Source organism: Amblyomma mixtum, chromosome 9 (assembly GCF_055824585.1).
Source record: "Amblyomma mixtum isolate Tamu chromosome 9, ASM5582458v1, whole genome shotgun sequence".
Classification (NCBI taxonomy): Eukaryota; Metazoa; Arthropoda; class Arachnida; order Ixodida; family Ixodidae; genus Amblyomma; species Amblyomma mixtum.
The window spans coordinates 18,400,315-18,427,254 of NC_143020.1; the positions used below are offsets into that span (position 1 = coordinate 18,400,315).

General features: G+C 47.7%; 1 protein-coding gene across 1 annotated transcript in view; it reads left to right on the top strand.

The window, feature by feature from the left end:
- Positions 1-7,453: 7,453 nt before the first annotated feature.
- The window catches only part of LOC149328422 (lipase lipl-1-like), a 56,444-nt gene continuing 36,957 nt past the window's right edge, over positions 7,454-26,940 (top strand). The window contains exons 1-2 of the mRNA XM_089560256.1: positions 7,454-7,566; positions 23,482-23,698. Of these exons, the coding sequence (XP_089416382.1) occupies positions 7,477-7,566; positions 23,482-23,698 (307 nt within the window). The 5' untranslated portion in view covers positions 7,454-7,476. The remainder of the gene's footprint in view (positions 7,567-23,481; positions 23,699-26,940) is intronic.

Consider the following 26,940-nt stretch of genomic DNA (forward strand, 5'->3'; position numbering starts at 1 on the left):
TTCCAGAATAAACCATTTCTCGCAAAGACTGTTGGGTCCGCATTCTTTATTGTCCTGTCTCATTTATTGTTTGCTCTATCGAAATATTTTTTCCTAGCGTTGTGGAACTTTTTCTGCATTCTTACTTGACGCTCCCACAGCTTGGAACTCTTTTTACCTGGCTGCATGAAAATCCTGCCTGATCAGCTTCTTCTCTTCTAGGAGAGCAGGGAAATCGAGACAAGCTGACTTGCCTCTGTATTGCCTTCATATACATTTGTGCACGACAACAAATCTGTAACTCTTGAGGCAGTACTATTTTCTGTCTCTGTGTGAATCAACACTATGTTCTAAATTTAACACTTAACACGGGAAAACAGGCCATATCGAGGTGGTGTGTGTAAGAATAATTTGACCCATCAGTTTAAATATGCTGTTCTTTTGCCGCATATAACAGCCAAGTTACAGAGCTCTCTTCAATAACAAAGGAAAACGCACAAAAACAAAAGAATTGCAGATATGCACAAGAATGTGACACATATACAGTCAGAAAATAGGCGATTAAGAAGTCTACAATACGTTTTCTGCGCTCCTGCATGATAAACCAGCATTCTACATTAACAGACATCTTGCTTCTGAACTTCGCAATCAGTAAAAAATAATTCCTCTCGCTAAGTCCTTGAGCTACTCAGCAGCACAGTGACAAAGTCGGTCCCAGGCTCTTTTGGCGAAGACTGGATCAGCCGCTAATCGGTTGCACAGAACAATTCTTACCATGCCAGGTACCTTAAGAGAGGCCTACAAAAAAGGGCTCCTCCGCAACGGCGAAATCGAAAGTTGCAGACGGCCACTTGGTACTAATCGGGCCACTGCGAACCACTCACCACTGTGCTAAATAATTAAACCCGACGAATGAACGTAATCTTTCGCACAAGTCTCTCGCTTGCATCTAAAAGGTATAGTCACAATGGTGCAGAATCGGGAAAGAAACCGCCACTGGTGACCAAAAGCTGGTGCGAGCTCACTGACAACGAATTTCGGACAGCTCACATTAATTCTTTCATAATTAAAACTGCGCGAACAAAACAAGGACATGAGCAAGAAACCATGCAACACACACAAGCGCAGACTTCCAACTTTTATTCGAAAAGATTGCCGCAGTCTTTTATACCCTCTGTGGATACAATCAACACACCCTCAAACCCATCCGTGACATTTAAAACACGTGCACTTATCTCCTATGATTGTTCGAAACAATCCACGTTAATGACCAGGCGCCTAGCGGCACAAAAGTGACTCATAACCACGCGCAAACTTTACCCCCAAAAAGACAAAGTCATGAGCCACATGCCTTGTCAACGACATGTCTAACACGCCAAGAATCACAGAAAAGCAACGAAAAGAAGACAATCTCATCCTACATGAACAAAAGCCATCTGAAACATGAAACAATTGAAAATTGACAACAAACCCATAGAAGCTAAAAGGGTGACATGAAACAAGTGTAAAGTGAGAACCTAACTAAAGAAAGCTAAAAGGGTGACGCATGAACCCTACAGTACTAAGAGGAAGGTGAACAACTAACCATGACGGTATGCATTCCTCCCTTCTAGAAACTCGATTTCTTTATCAGACAGGTGAATTGACGGCGTGCTCACACATCGATCTGCGCTCTTGGCAATAAGAAAGGCCTCAATAATTTCCCTTTCTGTCTTTCCTCTCGCTTTCGCGAGGAATTCAGCATCTTCTAAAAACGCTCCGCTGTCGCGTTTTTCACACTTCGCGCAGTGAATGGCCATATTGCTTCCTGATTTCCTTGACAAATTGCGCTCATGCTCACTCGCCCTTTCATTAAAGCAACGCCCTGTTTGGCCGATGTACGTCTGGCTACACGATAAGGGAACCTGATAAACGACTCCAGAGGCGCATTGAGTGTACATGGTGCTGTGGCTTACTCTGCACTCTTGTCGCCTACCATCACTATTCATCATGGCGCACACCCTAGACAACTTAACCGGTGCCGAAAACACAAGCCGGACACCATACCTGCCTGCAATTTTCTTTAGATTATGCGCCACGCGATGAATGTATGGTATGACGCATACTGGTTTATGTTCCTCTTCTCTGCGTCTATGGGCCCTTGTTTAATCCTTTGTAGCAGGTCTTCGCAAACACTAGAAACTAATCGCCGCGGATAACCTGCGGCATACAGTCTGTCTATCTGCAAATTAAGTATATTAAGTTGTGTAGTATATTCCTTTCTTGCTTTGACCGACGCATGGAACATCGCCTTGGTGACTTTCATTTTGTGCGCGTGTTTAGATATGTCGATGATTTCCTAGTAGTCCATAACCTCCCTTCCACGCCTGGCCTCTCTGAAACTGTTAGCAACGTCCTCAATGTTTTTAAAGTAGAAGGAACAGGACTTAACTTCACTTGTGAATTGCCTAAGGACAGTCGGATTCAGTTTCTAGATGTTAGCTTGCACTTCACAAGCTCACATATCTGTGGGTCCTACAATCCGCGAATGAAAAAGCAGTTCCTTCCCTATGACAGTGATCATTCAAAGTTAGTGAAGAGGGCAATTGTTCATCTAGCCTGCCGTTCTGCGCTTTAAAAGTCATGCTTGCATAATCAGGAATCGAGCCTTAATATGCAGATAGACAGACTGTATGCCGCAGGTTATCCGCGGCGATTAGTTTCTAGTGTTTGCGAAGACCTGCTACAAAGGATTAAACAAGGGAACCATAGACGCAGAGAAGAGGAACATAAACCAGTATGCGTTATACCATACATTAATCGCGTGGCGCATAATCTAAAGAAAATTGCAGGCAGGTATGGTGTCCGGCTTGTGTTTTCGGCACCGGTTAAGTTATCTAGGGTGTGCGCCATGATGAATAGTGATGGTAGGCGACAAGAGTGCAGAGTAAGCCACAGCACCATGTACACTCAATGCGCCTCTGGAGTCGTTTATCAGGTTCCCTTATCGTGTGGCCAGACGTACTATGAGCAACGAATGAAACGCGAACAAGAAAACTGAGGTGGCAACACAAAAACACCAAGGTATTAGCTCCTGTATTGGAAATACAAGCGCGGTTAAATAACACTTATAAAGAGGAGTCTTCGTGCCTTCAAAATGGATATAGCAGGAGCTAGTATTCAGCTTCTCCTGGCTAAGAGCTGCTTATTTTGCAGAGCGTGGTTCAGTTGTCTTGTTCGCGTTTCATTTCTTGCTGATAGTACATCGGCCAAACAGGGCGTTGCTTTAATGAAAGGGCGAGTGAGCATGAGCGCAATTTGTCAAGGAAATCAGGAAGCAATATGGCCAATCACTGCGCGAAGTGTGAAAAACGCGACTGCGGAGCGTTTTTAGAAGATGCTGAATTCCTCGCGAAAGCGGGATGGAAGACAGAAAGGGAAATTATTGAGGCCTTTCTTATTGCCAAGAGCGCAGATCGATGTGTGAGCACACCGTCAATTCACCTGTCTGATAAAGAAATCGAGTTTCTAGAAGGGAGGAAGGCATACCGTCATGGTTAGTTGTTCGCCTTCCTCTTAGTACTGCAAGGTTCATGCGTCACCCTTTTAGCTTTCTTTAGTTAGGTTCTCACTTTACACTTGTTTCATGTCACCCTTTTAGCTTCTATGTGTTTGTTGTCAATTTTCACTTCTTTCATGTTTCAGATGGCTTTTGTTCATGTAGGATGAGATTGTCTTCTTTTAATTGCTTTTCTGTGATTCTTGGCGTGTTAGACATGTCGTTGACAACGCATGTGGCTCATGACCTTGTCTTTTTGGAGGTAAAGTTTGCGCGTGGTTATGAGTCACTTGTGTGCCGCTAGGCGCCTGGTCATTAAAGGGCAACTCCGGCGATTTTTCAGCCATTTTAAGTTAATGGCTGTTTTGTGTTCCTAAGAACCTCCTGTAATGTGTACGATACAAGGTTTTCAACAGCAACCGTAAAATAATTTTTAAACAGCAAAAAACGCAAAACTCGAAACCGAAACCGCAAAACCGAAACCGGGGTGGTGCCTTCGTGCGGTATTGACTGTGACGTCACGAGCGGGTTCGCCGCGCTGCGAAGTCCCCGAAGATATCACAACTACCCTGAGCCGCGCTGCCAACATGACTGAAAGCGCGGAGGACAGCTTTTCCGAGAGCAGCGAGTCTTTAGAAGACGACTCATTCGACGATTTTGGACTGGACGAGTCGCCTTTCAGGTATGATCCACAGCCGCGCGAGCCAGCCGAGTCGCACAACAGGCCGCGTCACCTGCAGCACGGAGACGGTCTGAACTCGGAGAAGTGATTACTTGAGTCATTTCTCGTGCATGCATTTGTGACAGAGTCGTCAGAACAAAAGTTAATGATATGCTCCCGCCGATAGCTTTTCGTGTGGCCAGTGCCGGCCGACCCAGCCTGATGAAAGAATCTGCTGCCGGAACGTTGCGGCGGTGCACAACGTCCTTACAGGGACATGCATCACCAACAGTCCTCTCTGCGAAGCTTTATCTCGACGGCGAGCTTTTGGAAGTGAATTCACGCCAGCTACATTTCTACAATCCAACATACCGCTTCTTCTTGACGGCCGCGCTTCGTTCAGCTGGCCGCTGCGATAGACGGTTGTACTCGAATAACGTTGGCACAGAATATGCCTTCAAGCGCCAGTTGAACAAAGCCTTAGCGAGTCCAAAGCTCTCTTTGAAGTACACGCTGTCTTCATAGCAATCTGGCGCGAAATGTTCCGAGCACAAGCGGGAATGCTTCCTCGGAGACAAGTTTACACGGCGGACTGCTCCCACCAACTTGTCGCGAAGGTTCTTATCGCTAGGAAACCTACACTAGATCACGCCCGTTGTCACAGATCAAGAATTTGTGCACCCCACAGCACAACAGAAGTTGCCGTGACCTATCACTCTGGCGTACACATCACATGAGGCACGTTGAGATGGCGCGAAATTGCACATGCGGTCGAAATAATTCCCGAGAGCTCCACTACGGACCTCTTTCTTCTTTCACTCCACCCTTACGTCGCGGTTCGGGTGTCCATTACTGCGTCATTTACTTTCCTCAAAACCAATTTTCAGTTTTCACCTGCACTGCCAGCGCCAGCGCGCGCCCAACCAGCTTGACACGCCGCCCCGCCAGTGACATCACAGAACAGGGTGGCCTGTAGAAGTTGCTCGATCAGTGGGTGCCGCTCGCGTCGAGGAGCGCTTGTCTTTAAAATTCGCTTGCGGAAAAACGACGCCGGTTTCAGGTGCGAAATTTTACATGAGGCATCAGACTATCATAAAGAATACAGACTTAAAATTTCATTTCAATCCATGCACATCGAAAAATCGCCGGAGTTGCCCTTTAACGTGGATTGTTTCGAACAATCATAGGAGATAAGCGCACGTGTTTTAAATGTCACGGATGGGTTTGAGGCTGTGTTGATTGTATCCACAGAGGGTATAAAAGAGCGCGGCAATCTTTTCGAATAAAAGTTGCAAGTCTGCGCTTGTGTGTGTTGTCTGGTTTCTTGCTCGTGTCCTTGTTTTGTTCGCGCAGTTTTAATTATGAATGATTCTTACCAACTAGCCCGCCAGAAGATTCTTTTGAACTATATTTCTCACATTAACACGGTATGCATCAAATGAACAGATGCGTGCAGTTCATTTCAGAACCCGGCATAATATTCACGCGACTCTGAACAAAACGAGTTTTCTCATTCAAGTCACGCGAAATTCAAGTTGCGATTTTAAAAAAAAATGTGCGAAAAAAAAAGATTCACCATGCGGGATTTGAACCCACGCACTCCCATTGCCTCTCGACTCTCCGGAGCGACGCGTTAGACCACACGGCAACAGAACAGCGCGGAGCGATACACCTCTCTTTATTTTTTTCTTGCGGACTACTTCCGTAGCCTTCACAGCATTGCACATGATGTATGAAACGGAGTATAGAGGTTCTGCAATTTTTGAAAACAGCCTTTTCGAGTTAGAAGACGGCTTTTTTGGGAATAGGCTTGTCAGCGATGTAGCGCATTCGATTAGAGTTAAAACGTGCTAGCTATCAGCACGGTTAAATACTGCTGAACTTATAAGTTTTAGTCATTACTTTTCTTTCTCCTTATTAGAGGCGTGACGCCCACCGTAAGTTATGTTCACATATTTCCTGGAGTTTCGAAGACGCAGTTACCCTTGGCTAGGTAGCCAAACAGAAATTCTAGAGACCCGTGTACTGTGCGATGTCAGTGCACGTTAAAGAACCCCAGGTGGTCGAAATTTCCGGAGCCCTCCACTATGGCGTCTCTCATAGCCTTAGTCGCTTTGGGACGTTAAACCCCATAAACCAAACCAAACCAAATTTTGGTCACCTGGCGCCAAGACACATAGGCTTCCGAGAAGCTTGCAGGCAAAGCAAACCCTCCAGTACCTGAAAATCTGTAAAAACCAAGATTTGGTTACGCGACAGCACTCATGGTAACCACGTTTTCGAAAATTTAAAAACCGATACAGGCATTACTTACAATGGCCTACATGCATCACATAGGTAAGAATAATGAGAGTAATAGTTCAAATCTAATTACTACGCATTTAAACAGCCGATTAGCAAGACCTTGGTTTATTCCGACACGCTACACCATTGACACTACTGTGCCAAAAAAAAAGCGCACTTCTTACTGAAAAGGCCTATTTTTAAAATTGCCGAACTTCTTAGGCGTAACACTATGCATATTCAGCTGCCTCACTAGATACGACTTGTTTCTTCTTTTTACCTTTCTTTGCATTTTCAAAAAAAGTTGTCCCGAAACGCACTTCAAGAAAGTATAGGGAACCGGATTCCTTTTTTGTTCCTTTGCCTAAAACTGCAGTCGTATTAGACACGTTTCTATGCCTTGTTGCGAAATAAAGTAGCCCGCAACCTATCACACGGGAGTTATTGCTTCATCCAGGCAAACTGCGGTATTATGCAGTCTCATAAGTTAGTGAGCACGCTCGTAACAAAACGTATAAGGGATAACCGATCCTTTCATAATCCAATTACCTTCTTTAGACAGCTCTCTAACTGAACACGATCCTTTATGACCGACATCCACGCTAGAAAACAGGTTTATCTAGCTGTTTATATTTTTCTTCCTGGCAGTGACCCCTTTGTTCTGTGAAACAGACGTTTTGACATCACCTGCGCTCGCCGAGCACAGTTGAACACGAGAGCGCTCGCCACCAACGTTTTTTATTCATGTTATTACTCATCAGCGGCGAATGAATCAGCTTTAGTAAAGGAGGTGCGGTTTAAAATGAGCCGGTGGCCTGTTTTTAACTTGCTGAACCTAAACCAGGCTGACATGAAAAAAATCGCGCAACAAGCTCAGACGCAAAATATTACCAAAAACAACAAAACTTTCGCTATAAAAGAATCAGCTTATACACCTTCATAAGTGCATGCTCGCTGCAGCCATCCCATATACTGCACAAACATGCGACGGCAGTTTCACGACGTAGGCTTGTCCATGAGAGCCCTTGCTGTTTTGTTGGCTTTACAAATTTACAGCTGGAATGTCCTTGGCGCTGACGTGTACCGACAAGCCAAGCTTACTACCGTGAGTTGTCCTCTTTACAAGCCTGCAACGGGTGTGGTTCTTTAAAGCTACGAGAATTAACATTGGTCGGTGTAACGGTTGAGCTTCTTAGAAAAGGAGCTACGAGAAACATGCTTAGCGGACAGGCAGCACAAAAGGCTAATTGCCATAGTATGGTTTGAGTACGAAGTTCTCATTGCCTTTTCGTTTCGATGTTGTATTTCTACATGTAAGCCACGTAGTATCAGCAAAACATTTTCTTGACCCCTTGCAAAAATCATAGCCCTTGAAGATTAGGTTGTGTCTGCCTAATAAATATAGAGTACGTTTAATGCTTAATGTCGGGAGAAGCATGCGAACACTGTTCAGGAACCACGGCGTACATCAAGCCGAAAATGAAGCCGAACCACAGGACGAAGTGTGCAAACCTTCCCTCCGAATAGTATCCGGGTTGCTGGCTGCGATTATCTATCCAAATAATTGGAAGTTACGACTCTGGGACAATTCTTGCGAAGACTGGAGGGTGAGAACCGGTTTTAGCCGGCAAGGCTAGTTTGCCCTAAGGAGGGCCAAAAGAACGAAGGGACGCAACGCGTGTCTAAAATAAGAGTGCATAGAGGAGATTATTAGCTCCTGCCGTATGTACATCGTTATGTATTTGTGTATTAAGGTGTCCTGATACAGCAGGACACCTGTGTAGGCACTACTCCTGCTCGGTGCGTGGAACGAGTGGTGGAAATAGCTCCCCTTTGGTAGCCAGCCTGTCCGCGTTCAATCCGCTCTGCAATGTGCTACGCCTTCCCTGCGATGCATTTTAAGCTCACATCTACTTTGGATAATGCGATATGTTGCAATAATTTTTCTCGCAACTCTGTTTATCCCCACGTGTGTCTAACTTATAATGTATTGCTTTGCTGCAGAACACTATACTTCTACTGTTATGCGGTTCGTATTGGACGGGGTGTGTACAGGGCTCAAAATTGAAGCCGCTAGAGGACATTTCTGCCAGCACTGCATAGCATTGCATTTAGATTTCGGGGTGCACGTCTAACCGGCGGGGTGGCTGAATCGTTAGCATGCTCCGCCACTGAGAAAAGGATTGAATGAATAACTTATTCAATTGAAGAATTTTTTTATTGTTTGCTTAACTGCTTGATTCTTTGTTTCACTTAATTCTTTGTTCTCTTAATGTCTTCATTTTCAAACGATACTTAAGGATAAAAATGACTCCGAAGCGGATAGGTGAAAATGTTGCTCGGCTTTGGGGACGCTGTGGCTCCATTTAACGTATATAACGAGGGCGACGCTCAGACCACTTTGGAGATTTCGGCTCACGTGTGATCTTTATCATTCGTTCCACTTTCAAATAGCTGTTTTCGCTCTGTGGATCATGGCCACTGCTTTCGAAAGAGTATAGTTCACGTCTTCCGCGAGCGCTCGATCCCACGAAACTTCCCAAACTTGGGATTTCTATCGAGTATGTGCCACTTTCAAGTGCATGCTTTCCTTGAAAAACAATTGCCCTCAGTATCCTAGTGGTGCGAATGAGGCTTCCTTCTATAAGCGTCACTATACAGTATGTGTGCTTCCCTTGCACCGGCAAGAAGTCTAACCGCCCATCGGTTGACTTTCTCTTGCTTAACAACGACCTTCCAGGTCATTTTCTTCCCATTAGTTGCTCTAGAACGTATGAAGCGTAAGTTTTTCTCTATCCCACACCTGAGGTGTCTTCATAAATGGTTTCTCCAGGAATTATTTTACCCCTGGGCATTTTGGTTCCTCCCGCCTTTGACGCTGAAGCTGCAGTCTTTTGTTGCTAGCCATCATCCCGCGCATCACAGGGGGGTGGCTGGTGCTCGTGGAGGGGTGCAAGAATTTCCCTCTAAACAGAACTTCCCTTTTTACACTGGTCCATGCTTTTTTGAAGCTAAAAGCTTCACTAGGCTAGTCACCGCCGTGCTTTGCGTGAACCACACTACAGATTTGACACTTCTGGGCATGCGCGAAACCGAGTGACGTCACGCACGGCGCAGACACTGGCCATGGAAGGAGAAGAAGCAACAGTCGGACGGCGCAGAAACAGGCAGAAGTGATAGTGCGACCAAGGTCTTCACGGGAGAATTTGTGAAGAATCCGTTCGGCTACGTGTGTGACGTTTGTGAAAGACTATGGCATTTGCGGGATCTTTAGCCGGTAAGTGATGGCATGCGGCAGGCATTGAGCTTAGCATCTGTTCAGTTGAGTGAAACCGTGGGTAGGGCGTGTGCCTCATGTAGGACATTTTTAGTCAATGAGAAAGACCCTCTGTTCAGCGTCTGACCTTTCGCCGCAGCCGTGCGCAGTGCGCATTTCAAAGGAGAGGTATAAAAGGCGCCCTTGCCCATATAACAGGCGCAGACACTCACCATGGAAGGAAAAGAAGAAGCAACAGTCCGACGGCGCAGAAATATCGATCCAGAAGTGGTAGCTTAGGAGTTGGCTGAAAAGCAGCGAGAGCTTTTCGCTTATCCAGGCTTAACCTTAGCTAAGCCGCAGCCAATTTTTTTTTACTACTGTTACACCCAAAAATTTTCTATCTATCGGTCACTGCATTGCGGTATAAAAAAATGGGGAAATTCTGAACTTCTTTTCATCAGCGCCCAGCACAAATTACCCCTCCTGTTTGAATCGTGCTTAGGTTCAAAAGCTGTCTCCAAGATGGAGGGCACGGTGCTAAAACAAGGCGGAATTTTTACAGGCCAGGCAGCAGCAACAATGTTATGTTACATAGGTTCCATCTTTTACTGTTCTCGAGTGGATTTGGGCAACTTCATACCCAGAAACTCTGTACAAAGGGATTATTAAGCGTGAAACCCTCTATGAACGCTATTTTTTCTTATTGTCAAGTAGTGGTGACTGCAGTCCAGAGAGAAGGAAGACAGCGAACGTGGATTTTATAGAAGCTTTTGATTTGGCTGACTTGCGCCCGGAAAGTCGTGAATGAGCCGGCTGCGGCGTGGCAAGAAGAGAGCTCGAAGGTCGTCGAGCCGAATGCCGCCGCTCTCGGCTGTTGTGAATAAAATCTGAAAGCGAACTTTAGCGATAAATTTCGCTTGGAGATTGAAAGGCTTTTACCGCAAAAAAAAGGAATGGACAGGTGACTGAAATATAAAACAGCACCATTTTTTCATCCCAGAATTCAAATTCCGGAAGTTGGATTAGACCATCGGTGCATATTGGCAATCACTCATTTTCGTGTGAACCGGCACGGCCCAGAAGCCGCCAGAGTCGCTAATTTCGGAGCATTTAATGAAGCCATTGCAGCCGTGGGGCGACTACTCAATTGCGGGCGAGATTCTAAGTTGCACACACCAAAAAGGTCCTCCTTAAAAGTAGTCGCTTGTTAGGATTAGAGATTGTTGCCTGTGAAGTGCTGCTGGAAGCCTCCATTGTCTCCTCTCCAGGCACTGTGCGATGCATCTGTGCGACAAATGAGCAAATGCGTCGGCCTGCGACACGAACTGCAATGAAGGCACGGGTGTCTGTGTATTGCAATTCGCTCTCAGCTGTGTCCTGATATTTATATTCAGGCACCTGCGACAGCTGTCCAGATAAGAGCGCTCAACTATTTACGTTTCAGGTTTTAATAAGAGCAAATGACCTTGACAATTCAACCACGCGCAGGTGTCGTTCAGAATATTTTGCCTTCCTCTAGACTGCCCTTGCTGCCAGATAACCATACTCAGAAATTCTGGGCAAACACGTTTTTTAACAGAGATAAGTTGATGAACAATTTTTTCGTATATTGGAAAATTTCAGTATAAAAATCAATATATTGTGAAGACGACCGCTCTGCTTAGCGATGGCATCGCCATCGCTGCGCGTGCTGTGTTCTCGCCTTCGCCGACCACGGACTGTTGCCGCCCTGCTCCTGAGGTCCCAGTGCCTTTAACAAACCCCCATCCTAAATTTTGTGGAGGTGCTGGGTAACGATATCGGCTCTGGAGCTCCGTAGCCGCACTCTTCCGACACCTGTGATGCCTGTGGACATCCAACACCAAGCCGTGCAAGCAGGCCCACCGACTCTCATATTGTGCCGGCTCCCTTCGCCAAAGCGACCCGGCTATCTTCAGCGGCATAGATGACCATGATGTGGAAGACTGGCTCGCATCCTACGAGCGGGTGAGCCTGTATAACAAATGGGATGACGAGACAAAGCTCAATAATGTAATTTTTTATCTTACCGGCGTCGCAAACTTCTGGTATTGCAACCATGAAGGTGACGTTGCGACTTGGTCGGCCTTCAAGACGAAGTTCTCCGAAGTGTTTGGTCGCCCAGCTGTCAGACACCTTCGCGCCGAACAACACTTGCGTGAACGGTCCCAGCAGGTCGGCGAAAGCTTCACTAGCTATATAGAAGATGTAATCGCCCTCTGCAACCGAGTGAACGTCAGCATGCCGGAAGCTGACAAGATAAGCAGTTCTTGAAAGGCATTGATGATGACGCCTTTCAAATCCTGCTCGCTCGGGACTTGCGCACCGTTTCGGAAGTCATCACGCTGTGCCAGAGCTTCGAGGAGCTGCGTAAGCAGAGGGTCCTGACTCGTCAGCACTCGGCTCAGCCAGAGTCACTTTCTCGACTGCCACCCGCAGCTGACAGCTACACTCTGCTGTACCAAATCAAGGACTTTGTACGTGAGGAGGTGGCCCGTCAGCTTTCGCTTTTGCCTAGCCCTCAAGGGTCGCCACAATGTTTCGCCCCGGCTCTCCAACATGCAATTCGAGAGCAGGTTGCTGAGGTGCTTCCGTCAGCGCATTCACTATCACCTGTCGCAGCTCCGCTGGCGTACGCTGACACCGCCCCAAGACCAGTCGCCACCCCTCTGAATTATGCCAACGTCGCTCCACAACCTGTCGCCAGTCCAATGACTTACACTGAAGTCGTCGCACAACCTCGGCCGCCTACGTACCCTATGTCAGTGCCCGTACAAGCGCCGGCACCTTATCTGCAACGATCTCCACGAGACCGAGATCCTTGGCGCACGACGGATAACCGGCCTATTTGCTACACTTGCGGATTGCCTGGCCACGTAGCCCGCCATTGCCGTCGCGGACTCCCAGTTTCGGCAGCGCCGGTCGGGTACTGGCCTCCAGCGCGTCACTACTCCGCGTCTACTGAGCCCCGTGCGTCCACTCGTCCTTTCTCCCTCGACCGTTCAGCGTTTACCGACCGCCCTTCCCCTTCCCCGCGACGACGCTCCATTTCACCGCTGCGTCGCCGCGCAAGTAATTCTCAAGAGGAAACTAGATGTCGGAGTTCCTGAGGCAAGAACTGCGTCCTCGTCGAACTACAAAAGACCTCAGCTGTCACCTGCGAACCTTATTGACGCTTCGGTCGAGGGAATTTCTGTCATGGCCCTTGTAGACACTGGCGCCGCAATTTCAGTAATAGACGCAAACCTTTGTCGCCGCTTGAAGAAAGTTAAGACGCCAATTGCCGGTATCTGGCTGCGCACGGCCAGCGCTCAGCACATCAAGCCGTCGGCAGCTTGCACCGCTCGAGTTTTAATTCAGGATGTCCTCTATATGATCGAGTTCGTCGTACTGCCGTTTTGTTCTCACTCTGTTATTTTGGGTTGGGAATCCCTGTCTCGTCATGACGCTGTCATCAATTGCGCTCGCGCTGAAGTCGGGTTCTCTGCTCTGCCCCAATCCCTGTCGGACGCTGTTCCTTCACCACCATGTATTAAAGCCCTCGTCACCGAAGACATCGACCTGCTTCCATGCTCTTCCGTCCTTGTGCGCCTCTCTTGTGCCCCTTCCCGTGATGACACTGTTCTTTTCACGCCTGCCCATACTTTTCTCCGGCGCAAGTGCCTCCCTCTGCCTTACGCCGTATTGACTATTTCTGCTGGCCTTTCCGTACTGTGGGTCTGTAACCCCTTTCCCTACTCTAGTGCTTTGCACCGTGGCGAATGTGTCGGCAGTGCCCAACCTGTCGCGTCTATTCTAACCCATGAGGAGACTGCCGGTTCTTCGCACATCAGTCTCGCTGCGCTCAGCCCACCATCTTCTACACCCACTTCTTCATCTACCGAACTATTTCTCCGCTCCATCGACGCAGATCTTCCACCGCCGCAGCGCAAGCAGCTTCTCGACTTGCTCCACATGTTCCGCGCCTCCTTCGACTGTCATCACAGCTCACTGGGCCAAACGTCGACTGTCACACATCGCATAGACACTGGTGCCCACGCTCTACGGCAGAGCCCCTATCGTGTGTCGGCACCCAAGCGCCAAGTTATTGAAGATCAAGTCGACCAAATGCTCAAGAGCGGCGTGATTAAATCCTCAAGCAGTCCATGGGCTTCGCCAGTTGTGCTTGTCAAAAAGAAAGACGGCTCCATCCGTTTCTGTGTAGCCTACCGCCGCCTTAACAAGATTACGCGCAAGGACGTATATCCCCTGCCACGCAACGATGACGCGCTAGACTACTTGCAAGGTGCCGAAATATTTTCCTCGTTAGATTTATGTTCTGGGCACTGGCAGGTACCCATGGAAGAGGCCGATCGCCCCAAGACAGCTTTTGTAACACCTTACGGCCTATATGAATTTACTGTAATGCCTTTCGGTCTTTGTAATGCTCCCGCCACGTTTGAGCAGATGATGGATACCATTCTGCGTGGTCTCAAGTGGAAGACCTGCCTCTGTTACCTCGACGACATCGTCGTGTTCTCGCCTCACTTTGACACTCACCTTTACCGCCTGAAGCATGTTTTGACCTGCCTCTCTGACGCCGGCCTCCAGCTCAACTTAAAGAAGTGCCATTTTGCCGCTCGCCAACTCACCATTTTAGGCCACGTTGTTTCCAAGGAGGGTGTCCGTCCGGACCCGGCTAAACTTCGTGCTGTGGCTGCGTTACCTCGACCTACTTCTATCAAAGAACTGCGTAGCTTCCTAGGTTTGCGCTACTACTTCCGTAGTTTTATACACAACTTTGCCTCAATCGCTGCTCCTTTGACACAACTTCTGTCCGGCAGTTGCGATCTTTCGCAATGGTCCCAAGTATGTGACGACACCTTCGATTCCTTGCGCCGTATCCTCACTGCCCCACCGATACTGCGCCATTTCGACCCGACCGCACCCACCGAGGTCCATACTGTTGCCAGTGGGGTAGGCCTCGGCACCGTACTTGCACAACGCAAACCTGGCTTCGCCGAATACGTCGTTGCCTATGCCAGCCGCACGATCACACAGGCTGAATCTAATTACTCGGTCACTGAAAAAGAGTGTCCGGCGATAGTTTGGGCCCTTACCAAGTTCCACCCTTACCTCTACGGCCGCCCGTTTGAAGTCGTGACCGACCACCACGCCCTCTGCTGGCTTTCCTCTCTGAAAGAGCCATCCGGTCGCCTCGCGAGGTGGGCCCTTCGCCTCCAGGAATACGACATCCGCGTCGTGTATCGTACTGGCCGCAAACATCAAGACGCCGATGCTCTCTCGCGGTGCCCACTTCCAGCCAATACTTCGAGCCTTTCAACCTTAGACGCCTCCTCCCCTATGCTTCACATCAGCGCCATGCCTTCGGCGCAGCGTGCCGACCCATGGATCTCTTCTCTTCTTGACTTCCTCACCAACCCTGCGGCTGCTTCTCCTTCGCGTGCTCTTCGTCGCCATGCTTCCCATTTCTCAATTCGTGATAACCTCCTTTATCGCCGCAACTACAGTTCAGATGGCAGCAAGTGGTTGCTAGTTATTCCTCGTCACCGTCGCTCGGACGTTTGCGCCCATTTTCACGCTGACCCGGAGTGTGGTCATGTCGGAGTGTTCAAGACCTACGCTCGCATCCGGCTACGATATTATTGGCGTGGCATGTACACCTTCATCCTCAAATACGTGCGCTCATGCCTTACCCGTCAACGTCGCAAGCCACCTCCTCAACGTTCTGCTGGAGAACTGCAGCCGCTATCCTGCCCGTCACGCCCATTTGACCGCGTCGGCATTGATTTATACGGCCCCCTTCCGTACACTTCGGCCGGCAACCGTTGGGCTATCGTCGGGGTGGACCATTTGACAAGGTATGCCAAAACCGCCACCCTTCCAGCTGCCACAGCCTCCGAAGTTGCCTCGTTTATTTTAAACCGATTCATCCTTCGTCATTGCGCCCCTAGCGAATTGCTGAGCGACAGAGGCCGCGCCTTCTTATCCGATGTTGTGAAGGCACTGCTCACCAAGTGCAATATAATTCATCGCACCACCTCCGTATATCATCCGCAAACCAACGGTCTCACCCAGCGCTTTAACCGTACCCTCGGTGACATGTTATCTAAGTACGTCTCTTCAAACCAGTCTAACTGGGATCTTGTGCTTCTGTATGTAACCTATGCGTACAATACCGCAACGCAGTCCACTACTGGCTTCTCTTCTTTCTTTCTCCTTTACGGCCGTCACCCTTCTGCTATCATCGACACCATTCTGCGGTACCAACCCGACGCTTCCAAGTATACGCCTCTATCTGAAGCCGGCCAGCACGCCAAAGACTGTCGCCGCATCGACCGTGCTCTCACAACTGGCAACCAGTGCAGAGAGAAATCCCGCCACGACCTCAATCAAACAACGCCACACTTCCCCAATGGCTCCCTTGTGTGGCTCTGGGTTCCGACAAATACTCCGGGCCTGTCGTCAAAATTTCTCACCAAATACCATGGCTCATACTGTGTCCTGGAGCATACATCTCCAGTTAATTACACAGTCGAACCTCTCGTGCCATCTTCTGATCGCCGCTGCCGTGGACGCGAGACTGTTCACGTCCAGCGCCTCAAGCCGTTCTACGACCCAGCCATCCTGCCTGCGCCCTAAGTCGCCAGGCTGGCTCCTCTTCTCCCCGGGGGCAATTGTGAAGACGAAGACGACCGTTCTGCTTAGCGGTGGCATGGCCATCGCTGCGCGTGCTGTGTTCTCGCCTTCGCCGATCACGGACTGTTGCCACCCTGCTCCTGAGGTCCCAGTGCCTTTAACAAACCCCCATCCTACAATATCTACAAATCTACTACCAGCAGGATTTTGTTTTTTTTTGCTGTTAAGCGTTCCCCATTGGTTGGCTATGGCAGTCGAAACTGCTATATGCGATCGAGGCAAAACTTTAAAGAATGATTTTGCTATACATCGGAAGAATGGAACATTACCTTCAGTAGCTATATCTGCATAACAGTACCTGACAACTTTACAATATTCAATATTTTTTGCCCAAGAAAGCTGTAAATATTCTAAGCATATGACGACCTCTAATGAGCGCGCGCCACTCCCGTTCAAAATGAAGGCCATCTGATCGCGGCAAAAAGCTCCATGAGGCCTCGGGATCACTCTTTTGTATCGCTCTATTCCACAAGCTATATCGATATCCCACTCTACGTGATCACCTCATCTCCAAGCCAATTTATGTGTACTGCCGCATTGATCAGAATCACAAAACCGAAATTGTGTCATGTAACACGAAATGCTTCTCGCAGTCATTCCTGCCTCGAACATCACGTAAATGGAACCACCTTCCCGCAGAAGTTGCTGGCTTTGTAAATTATGAGCAGTTCCGCGTAGCACTAGCTAGCATTGTATATTAAATGCTATTTAGCATTCTTGTAACCAACTGTATTTTTCTGGTTTTGTTATATTTACCTCTCCCCTTCTTGAATTACACTGGCGCTGAGGGCTAATGTAAATAAATAAATAGATAAAGATAAGAGGTGAACACGTGCTCCACTCGGAAGGCAGAAAACTAGCACGACGCACATGCAGGGGCCGATCGCGTGATGCTACACCACCATCGGCGATCAACCGGCAAACGAGTCACTAAGAGCTTCGCTTTAAAAAATAACTGTTTCTAAGGAAAGGAAAGGTGCTATGTTGATATCAGTCTAGGTGGAGATGTCGACCATGTCGTCAAAAAAAAAAACGAATGGAGGACGAAGTAGAGGAAGGAAGAGAGAAAGAAGCGAGGGTGAGAGTTGGTGAGCTGAGAATCTCCATGATTACATAATTGCAACTGGTAGGTTGATTTGCTAACTCCTTTAAAAGTCTCGGAGTTTTTTTTTCTTTTTTTTATAAAATTATTATTCTCGCCAAAATGTTCTTTGTTTTTTTTTACTTCAAATTTCCTTCTGTCGTTTTTCATGAATACATTTTTCAAAATTCACGTTTGGCTCCGATATTTTCTCGTAATCCTATGAAAATTTCCTTATGTATACCACTATACCTTGGCCAATCCCCCCTCGTGGGTATGTGCCATTATAAAGAGGTGAAGAAGAAGAAGAAGAAGTTGGTGAGCCGCTGAGTAGGTGAGTCCCTGCTAGTTTCAGTGTGATACAGCTCTCAACAGTGACAGCGTTCGGGCCCGACGCGATATCTCAGAGGTTAGGGCGCTTTCCTTCTTTTTTTGATAACCGTTTTTTCTTTCAGCCCGCACCCCTATCAGTGTTATGGTTAGTGCCGCCTTGTGAATAGCAACGTGAGTGTAGGTTCGCGCACGTAGCAGTGAGTGGATGTTAGTGCGAGAGACGAAAGGGGTGTTTTGATGCGAAAAGCTTTCCTACGAGGGCAGGAGCCGAGCTTTGCGTATGCCGTATGCCGCGACCGAGTGACGTCTCACGCAGCGCAGGTGACCGCAGCCCATGACATTGGTGGAATGGTGAGGTGCCTGATAAATAAAATAAAATACCCAATAAATAAGGCCGAGTAAGAAATTGGTCGAGATGGGGAATCGAACCAGTGCCTCCGGTGTGCGAGACGAGCACGCTAACCACTCCGCCTTGCTAGCTTTTTTTCTTTATTGCGTGGCTTTCACACATAACATTCAACAAAACAATCAACAAAGCACACTAAGCGCTATATACATACACACGGCACTGTCGTGGTCAGCCAGCATGAATCTGGCTTCGTCAGATTATAATTCACGCAAATTGCACAACGGCTCTAGTCTCGAGAGCCACCCCGGAGGCTCCGCAGCGGCTCTCTGGATGGCCAGAAAGCAGTCCATGCTTTCCCGGAAGTAAGTTCGGGCAGGTCTTGCGTCTTCGTCACAGTGGTAGCCTGACATTCTGGAACGCCATATACAGTGGAGGGCTGTCAGCATTATGAAGTCAAGTGATACCCCATCCTCATTTTCTACAGATAAGTACCGGATGCCACACGTGTCAAGTGGTAATTCTTTCTTTAGGGCTCACTCCAATACATCCTAAAAATAAACCCCTTACCAACAATGTAAAAACACGTGGTGTATTGTTTCCGGCTTTCAGCAAATTAAACAATGAGGTCCCCAGGGTAAAAAAAAATTCCTGTCCTTCTAAAAATTTTTTAACCGGTAAGGTGCCAGTCAGCAGCTTAAAAAAGGTTTTTGTTCCTGGTGGCAACTGCATTTTTTTAACCCTCTTTAAAATATCTTTGCCACGGCCTTCACTGTACAAGGCCCTGTACAAGGGCACTGGGAAAACTATATCGCACAAAGCACGGTACAGTTTCTTCCGTTTCACCGTCGACAGAAAACCATTTCAAAACCGGCCAGAAAGGAATCTAACACTCGCTACAATTTCCCTGTAAAAGCCGCTGATCCTAAAGTAAACCTCAGTAGTAGACACTACATACTCCGGCAGCATGCGCCGCAGCCCAACTTGGGATACGGTGCGCAAAAACGGGTCTCTTGTGTCCCGAAGAAACAAAAAACGATTGACCAGCTGCCGCAAAAACAAATGGCCCAGTCCCAGCCCTCCGTCCGGTACCTGTCTGAATAGGCCGGTCCGGCTGCAGCGCTCCCATTCAGACGACCAGACGAAGACGGTGAAAATTCCAAGCCATCGAGCTAGCATGGCGGAGCGGGATTTAAAAGCTCCGCCATGGTAGCATGATGGCTTGGAATGAACAAAGGCGCGTCTAGTGAAAACGGTGTCTTCGTTCACTCCCGTCTTCCTCCCTTCCCGTTACGGCGAGGTTCAGGTGTCCACCGAGATATGCGAGGGAGATATATTTCCTGTCCTGAAAAACCATTTTACCGAGGAGCAAGGCGTACAGCCGAACGGGCGATGGCGTTTTATGGACTCCCTGGCAGCGCTGCAAGACGCTGTCGCGTTCCGCTCTTACAGGCGAAGCTTAACATCTTCCAGAACGCCGGCACGCGTCAGTCAGCTTGCTCTCTCCACCACAGCCAGGCGGAGCCGGTCGTGCCGCCCTCTTCGAGGAGTCTCGCCATGGAAGAACGTTCGAGAAAACGACGAGAATCAGATGCAGCTAAGCAAGCTAAGCTTTCGCAACCAATCAGGTTTAACCTGAGCTAAACCACAACAATTTTTTGCTTGAGTGCTGACAACTCATCTGTCATGAGGCTGGTTAACGCTCTTTCTTACCAAAATTTCCTTAAAATCTGGACCGAATCTGACATCGCTTTAAGGCCAAAGAATAGCACCGGCCCAGAAACAGAGTTCTCTGTTGTTTGCAAACTCGTCATTGGGGGCTTCACACAGCGGAGTGACTCATATTTCAAATCAGTGCTCCTGCATCATCGTTCTAGCTGCATTAAAGCTAGCACAGGTTCTTACTTTGTCCCCAAATGATGATTGTTGTTGTTGTTGTGACTGAGAGAAGGAAGAAAAGGAAATTGCACGGGCCTGCTACTGGCTCGAGCCAAGCCACCACCGCTGCCACGTGCAGATAGAGGAGAGTTAAAAGATCAGAGGAAGGAGACAGAGGAAATGAAAGACGCGCGTCGCAGCAACAACTGCGTCCGCCGGAGCGGACGCTGCTCAAAAATATCTCCGAAGCGAGAACAGATACTCAAGACCCCAAATGATGAATAGATATGGTTACTTTTAATACAAGATATGAATTTCTGCTGTAAAAAATATGCATTCTTCAAAACATCAACACAATAAAGCGATGACGCTTAGGCTCCCACTGTCCAGAAAATCAGGCGCCGTCCTCGATGTTTTGAGGGAAAAACAGCCGTAGAAGGAACGGGGTCGGTGACCTAGGTGAAGTGACCTTCTGGCGTCATCACAGCACTCCGAACTGATTTGAGCAAATTGCCACCATGGCAGGTCGCAGTTAAAAAAATGACTGGCTGCGGAAAGTTGCTCGGGAACAAAAGCTCGGGAACAGAACAAGCCGCACCGGTCGCTATAGCTGCCAGCGCTGGGGAGCAGCACGTCGCTTAACTTTTGCACCACTGCGCCAGGAGTGCTATGAGAACACCCAAAGGATCTATTAATGTGAAGTCGAAAATTAGCAATTCGGCTTGTGTGGGTAGTCATACTATAACGCAATATATTTAGGGCAGAGCTGAGTGTCACCTCCAATTTTTTTTTCTGCAGACTCAGGCAGAAACTTTATCTTATTGGTACTGAAGAAAGGTTGATGCTAGACAAAAGCCTATGATTTGTTACATATGGCTCCAATCTTCATTTTTCCCGCAATTGCAAAAGTGACATTGTCTACCTCTTAAGGTGCGCTGTTTTTTCTCCAGAGCAATGCAGGCTTTCTTGAAAATTAAGGTCAATTGCCCTGGGCCGTAAAATTTGCTGATATTGTATACAGCCTTCATTCAAAACGAAAAATAGTTCTTGGATCTCGATGGCTCTCGTTCTTTAGGCAACCACCGCAGTTGTTCGGTGGTTAATGCGTTCGGCTGCTGACCGAGAAACGCGTGTTAGATCCCGGGCGCGGCGATCACCATTCCGTGGAAAAGAATTTCTTTCGTCCAGTGTGCAGCGCGATCTACGAACACTTTGAAGAAGGAGATGTCGTTGAAATTATCAGCAGCCCTTCACTACGGCTCCTTTCACGGCCTTTGTCGCTTTAGAACGTTTAACACTATTAAATCAGACCTTCTACGAACACACCACGAAAAACTTTTATATATCCAGTTCTCACATACGTGGCAGAGACCTGACACCTTGAAATGTACGCCCGAAAGTAAACTCAGGACAGCGCGACGACTTATGCAAACCAAACTTTTAGCTCTAACGTTAAGAAACACGAAAAGAGGAGAGTGGATAAGAAAACAAAGGTGAGTTAACTATACCTAGCTCAGACCAAGTGGATTAAATGGATATGAACGGGGCACATTTATAACCGATTGGTAAAGCAATCCAAGGTTTCCTAGGAAAGGCAAGGGTACACGTGGGCCGAAGTTGTTTCAAAGCCTTGTGAAAGACAATGGCCACAGGTAGGCCAGACCGGGAACTGCAGATGAATGTGGGGGGAGGAGGTGTATCAGGAATTTCGAACCGCTGCGCTAGTACAGGATGTGTAGCTCCGTTAATAGCACTTCATCATTATAGCGGTAGCTTAAAAGTGAACTTTCCTGGAACAGTAAATGTCGTCACTGCCAAAGTGTTATCCATGTGTGGCATCAGGAACCTCAGCGTTCTAAACCCTCTGGATTTTGAACATCACCTACACTCAAAGGCCTCTCACCTGCCTGCGCATGGAAAAAATGCGCCACCCCAATGACCACAGTCGCCAGCCTGCCCGGTTAGTTTTCCGCAGGGTCCGCTAAGGAGACCTCTGGAGCTCCCCCAATTAGCACCGACCCCTATGCTTCCACTGCTATAAGCCCGGCCACATTATACGGCAATACGGCTACAGAAGAAAAGGATACGTTTTTTTTTTTCCACGGTCGCACCGCAACAACCTGGCCAGACGCCCCGGTGTATAGACGAATAATTGCGCGACGCCGACTACACGCACAGCCGGTAGTCGACATCCCCTTCGCCGTCTTCTGTGTTATTTCTATCACAACGTGCCAGCTACGCAACGCCTGCTCGAGGACGGTCTCCCAGGCGCCGCAGGATACACTAAAGACAGCAACCTCTGGAGGTGAGGTTGCTCACGAGCGAAACACCGAAGACCCTCCGCTAGCCTAGTCGCATGAAGGCACCGTACCCACTACGCCAATGTCACATTCAAAGACAAGCTCGGTAATTACGTCACCCAACAAGACCGACGTTGTTGCCCAGTGAAAACACGATTGCAGCAGCGCACCACGATTCCATCCATCCAAGCCACTATTACAGCGCCCGAGGAAACCGAGACCGGACTGCAAATCGAAGTGGCTCTTGACGGCCGCGCGGTAACTGTGGACACAGGAGTGGACTATTCTGAAATCAGTGGAACGTTCGCCGCTAAGCTCAATAAAGTGACGACCACTTGGGACGGCCCACAGACCAGAACTGATGGCAACCACTTATTTTCAACATCAGTGCAACGCAATGCACGACCCGCGGTCAGAAGGCATATCTACCCTATGACCTTCATAGACCTTCATACACATTGGATGCTAGTTCGAAAGGAGATCCATGGTGCAACCCTGCGTGCTATTACGCAACAGTCGAAGCTCCTGGTAGCAAAACACGCGCGTGTGTTACTTTGCTGTGATATTTTTCTATATGCCTCTCCTCTGTTTGATGCCGACATTCTCAAGGCACAATAGACGTGCATGCATTAAAGCATACACACTTATTAAACTCCACCGCACCACTCCTGTGGCGATATAAAAGGTCAAGTAGCACGTGCGCTCCCAAGATACGAGTGGTATAGGCGTCCCTGTGTGCGCTCAAAGCAGCGTGGGTTTCGGATGATGCGCAAAATAAACATTTTATATTGCACCACAGTAGCGAAATTTTCAAGCTTCAGATAGCTGTTGCGGACCCGCAGCTGCAAATTTCTTGCCGGAGCAAGGATTTGAACTATAGTAGTTATCAGGTTAATTATTCCAATTTTGCTACTCACTTAAGAGCTAACACGATACATATTTGTTTCTCGCTTCCTGCACTTCTGTTATTACTCTGCCTCAAAAGGCATTTCTATATATCGAACTCTAATTTTAACAGTTACTGGTTATATAACCTGTTGTGCACAGTACGCGAAATTCGAAAGAGCGGTGCGTTTCAAGTCTCATGCCCGCTTTCACTCTCGCAGTGTGAGTTGGTACGTGACTTCGGCTACTCCTGCGAGACACTCACGGTCACTACGGACGACGGCTACATCCTAGAAGTGGACAGGGTGGGCACGAACACCCAGGACAACGGAAACACAACGACACAAGGTGCCACACGTGGGAGGCCCATTCTTCTGGTGCCAGGAATACTTGCCGAGTCTGGGACATGGTTCGTAAATTTCCCGTCCCAGGCCCCAGGTGAGAAATTGGTGAAATATACCGGAAGTGTATCCCATGCAAATATGAAGTTTTCTCGAAGCCCATGAAAAAAAAAACCTAATGGTTCACTAGCATGCATGGCGCTCATTAATTCACGATTCACATGCAAAGTCTGTGGAGTGCATCTTTGTGGAGCTTGCCACCTGCGTTTTCAGAACTGAAAGGAGCCTGCTTCAGGCGTGCCCATGTCTGTTGCTCGAATGCCGGCAGCCAGTGGTTGTAGCATTAACACTTCTTGACTGATTTGTCATAAAAAGTAGGTTTTGCATTTTTTCTCATTTATAGGGCTACACTAGCATCATTTATTTATTCAGTGACACTGCAAGCCACATTTGGCCCAAGCGGGAGAGGCACTGAACATAATACAGATATAAAAAGGACAAAACGAGAAAAATCAATAAAGCATTCAAAACAGACATCTGTTTCAGTCTACAAGTGGTTAAAATGACGTTGAAACGTTTCTACTAAAAATCGTCCGACTAAAAATCTCAAAGGGTAAAGAATTTCAGTCTTAAACTGCGCGCAGGAAGAAACTCTATTTGTGAGAGTATTACAAAAATACTTTTCTCTGAAACGATTGTGTTTCATTGGTAAGTGGGACACATATTGTAACGTGGCGGCCAGCCGAAGAATGAGGCGTGATGAACCATGAACAAGAGATGATTTACCGTGGCGGCCAGCACTTCACCACCTTGCCACTTTCTCGCCTGGAAGCTCATCACCACCGTTGATGATGATGATGATGATGTCCTCGGGCTGAATGGCACATACCCACGGCGGGGGATTGGCCAGGGTGCATAGCCGTTTCGCCCATCCCTTCATCGACGTCTTCTTTTGTTTACGATCGGGACGATCGCTCGGTGGCCCCGGGTAATGTTACGAAGAAGACGACGCTGGCAGTGGCGCGGGACGGAGCGCTCGCGCTAGGCCAGCGGCCATTAAATCATCTCTTGTTCATGGTTCATCACGCCTCATTCTTCGGCTGGCCGCCACGTTACAATATGACCCAGTTTTTCACATGCATTCACAAGGCAACGGGGTGCATATGTCCCACTTTTCTCACGCAAGCCCTCAAGACTAGAGAGCTGATATTTCGCATGCCGCCTATTAGAGGTGTCATGACCATGCCACCTCTAATAGGCGGCGTGCATCACTCACAACCTTTTGTCCACAAATTAATATATTTGCAGTACTGCACTTCTCCATCATAAAGGTCTCGAAACTAGATAAATGTACAGTATGTAGCTTAATTTTGTTTTTATATAGTAAGTTTCTGCCGCCTTGTCACCAAAAGCACTACGACACGAACAGGCTAGTCAAAGTCAATAGTTGGCTTGTATAGCTCGGCCTTACACTTCTAACACATGTGTCGACTAAAAAACGCCGTCATTCGTGGGAATATGCCGAAGAGAAAAAAATTTAAGAAATGAACACCGCGGTAAAAATTGGTAAGCTCAGAGAGAAAAACAGAAACTTAAAAACACTAAATATAGTGCCGACAAACAAAATTTCTCAACGTTAACTGTATTTCCGCTATTCATGCTTCAAACGGTGTTTTACGTTGACTTTAACCCATTAGGGACCCAGAAAAATCTAATTAAAGGATTTTCTTAATTTTTAGCACATAATGGTCCTTTATAAAGGAAAACAGATCACTGAAACTTCGGCACGATTGCTTCACTTGTTCCGACGTTACACGGTGCACTTTTTATAGTGCGCTGGGTCCCTCCCACAGGCCATGTGGCTACTTCGCTCCGCTCCTACTTGGTGTCGTGAATTTTGTTAATATATCCGTTATTTTTATGCAGGGTAGTATTACACTTCTTGCTGGCACTCATGAATCTTTTCTCGCTATACTGGCCCCACATCATTCAAATTTGCGCGGGAACCTTTTTCTTTTTCAAAGAAGCACCAGCACGATTGAGCTAGAGTGTCTGCGAACCGCTGGTTGCTGCACATCAAGGCCTAGGTAACGACGAGTAAAGTTCTTACGAAAGGAAAGATAGTCCGCAGGCTGGTCTCCCGCAGTTTGTGGTTTGGTTTATTGGGGTTTAGCGTCCCAAAGCGACTCAGGCTATGAGGGACGCCGTAGTGAAGGGCACCGGAAATTTCGACCACCTGGGGTTCTTTAAGGTGCACTGAGATCGCACAGAACACGGGCCTCCCGAATTTAGGCTCCATTGAAATTCAGCCGCCGTGGCCGGGATCGAACCCGCGTCTTTCGGGCCAGCAGCCGAGGGCCGTAACCACTGAGCCACCGCGGCGGTGCTCTCGCAGTTTGGTAGATTGTTCAGGTATTCACAGTTGGAAAGTTGAGCATTCATGTCAACAACCATCCAACCCTCATTTGGCCCTGATGCCGATGTAGAGCAGTTGACGGCTTGATCCGAAAGGTGGACACCTGCCATACCACTGTTGTAAAAAGAAAGGAGTTTTCGCTAAAAAATGTGCCGTTTTTTTGTATACTCTAGGCAACCACTGCTTTACAAAACACGTAGGCTTAATGCTGTTATAGTTGCAGGGTATACTGACTACACTGTTGTTCTTAGACTTGAATAAAACCAGGTAACCTGCACCATCGAAGCAAGAAGCAATTTTCCCATGCTGCTTTTATTTCATTGCTTTCTTTTGGCGGAGTAGACACTTCATAAACCAGTTTTGGCGAATGATTCCTGTAGCCCGAAATTCCTCGCGGCCGAGCGTTGCAAGAATTTCTCAACTTGTAAAAAAATTGCCAAAAAGGGCGAAATGATCACTAAGCATTGAATACCCTAAGGCAACGACGGGACAGCATGCGTTTCCAAAAGTTTCTTTTCCGGACTCAAGGACATTAAACAGTGGGTGTGAAATGCATAACAGTAGCCATCGGCACTGCAGAACATCCAGTTCTTATATTTAAAACTTTCTTGCAACCAATTAAAATCACGTCATCGTGATTTTCAGGATAGCTAGCTACAATTACAGCATTCCCTGAGGCCTCGCTGAGCAGACAAAGTGATTGTTTTCCGAAAACTTGGAAGGACTTATAAGATCTATAACCTCGAATAGATAGCCGCCGTTGTGCACACAGGAAAGCCCAGCGTACTATAGAAAGTACACCAGCATATAATTCATCATAGCGCAAAAAACGCCAAATGTGAAGGATGTTCAAAGCATTTATTCTTTATTCATCTTTCTTGCTGCTCTATACTTCAAACTAGCATAATATGCACATAAACGCG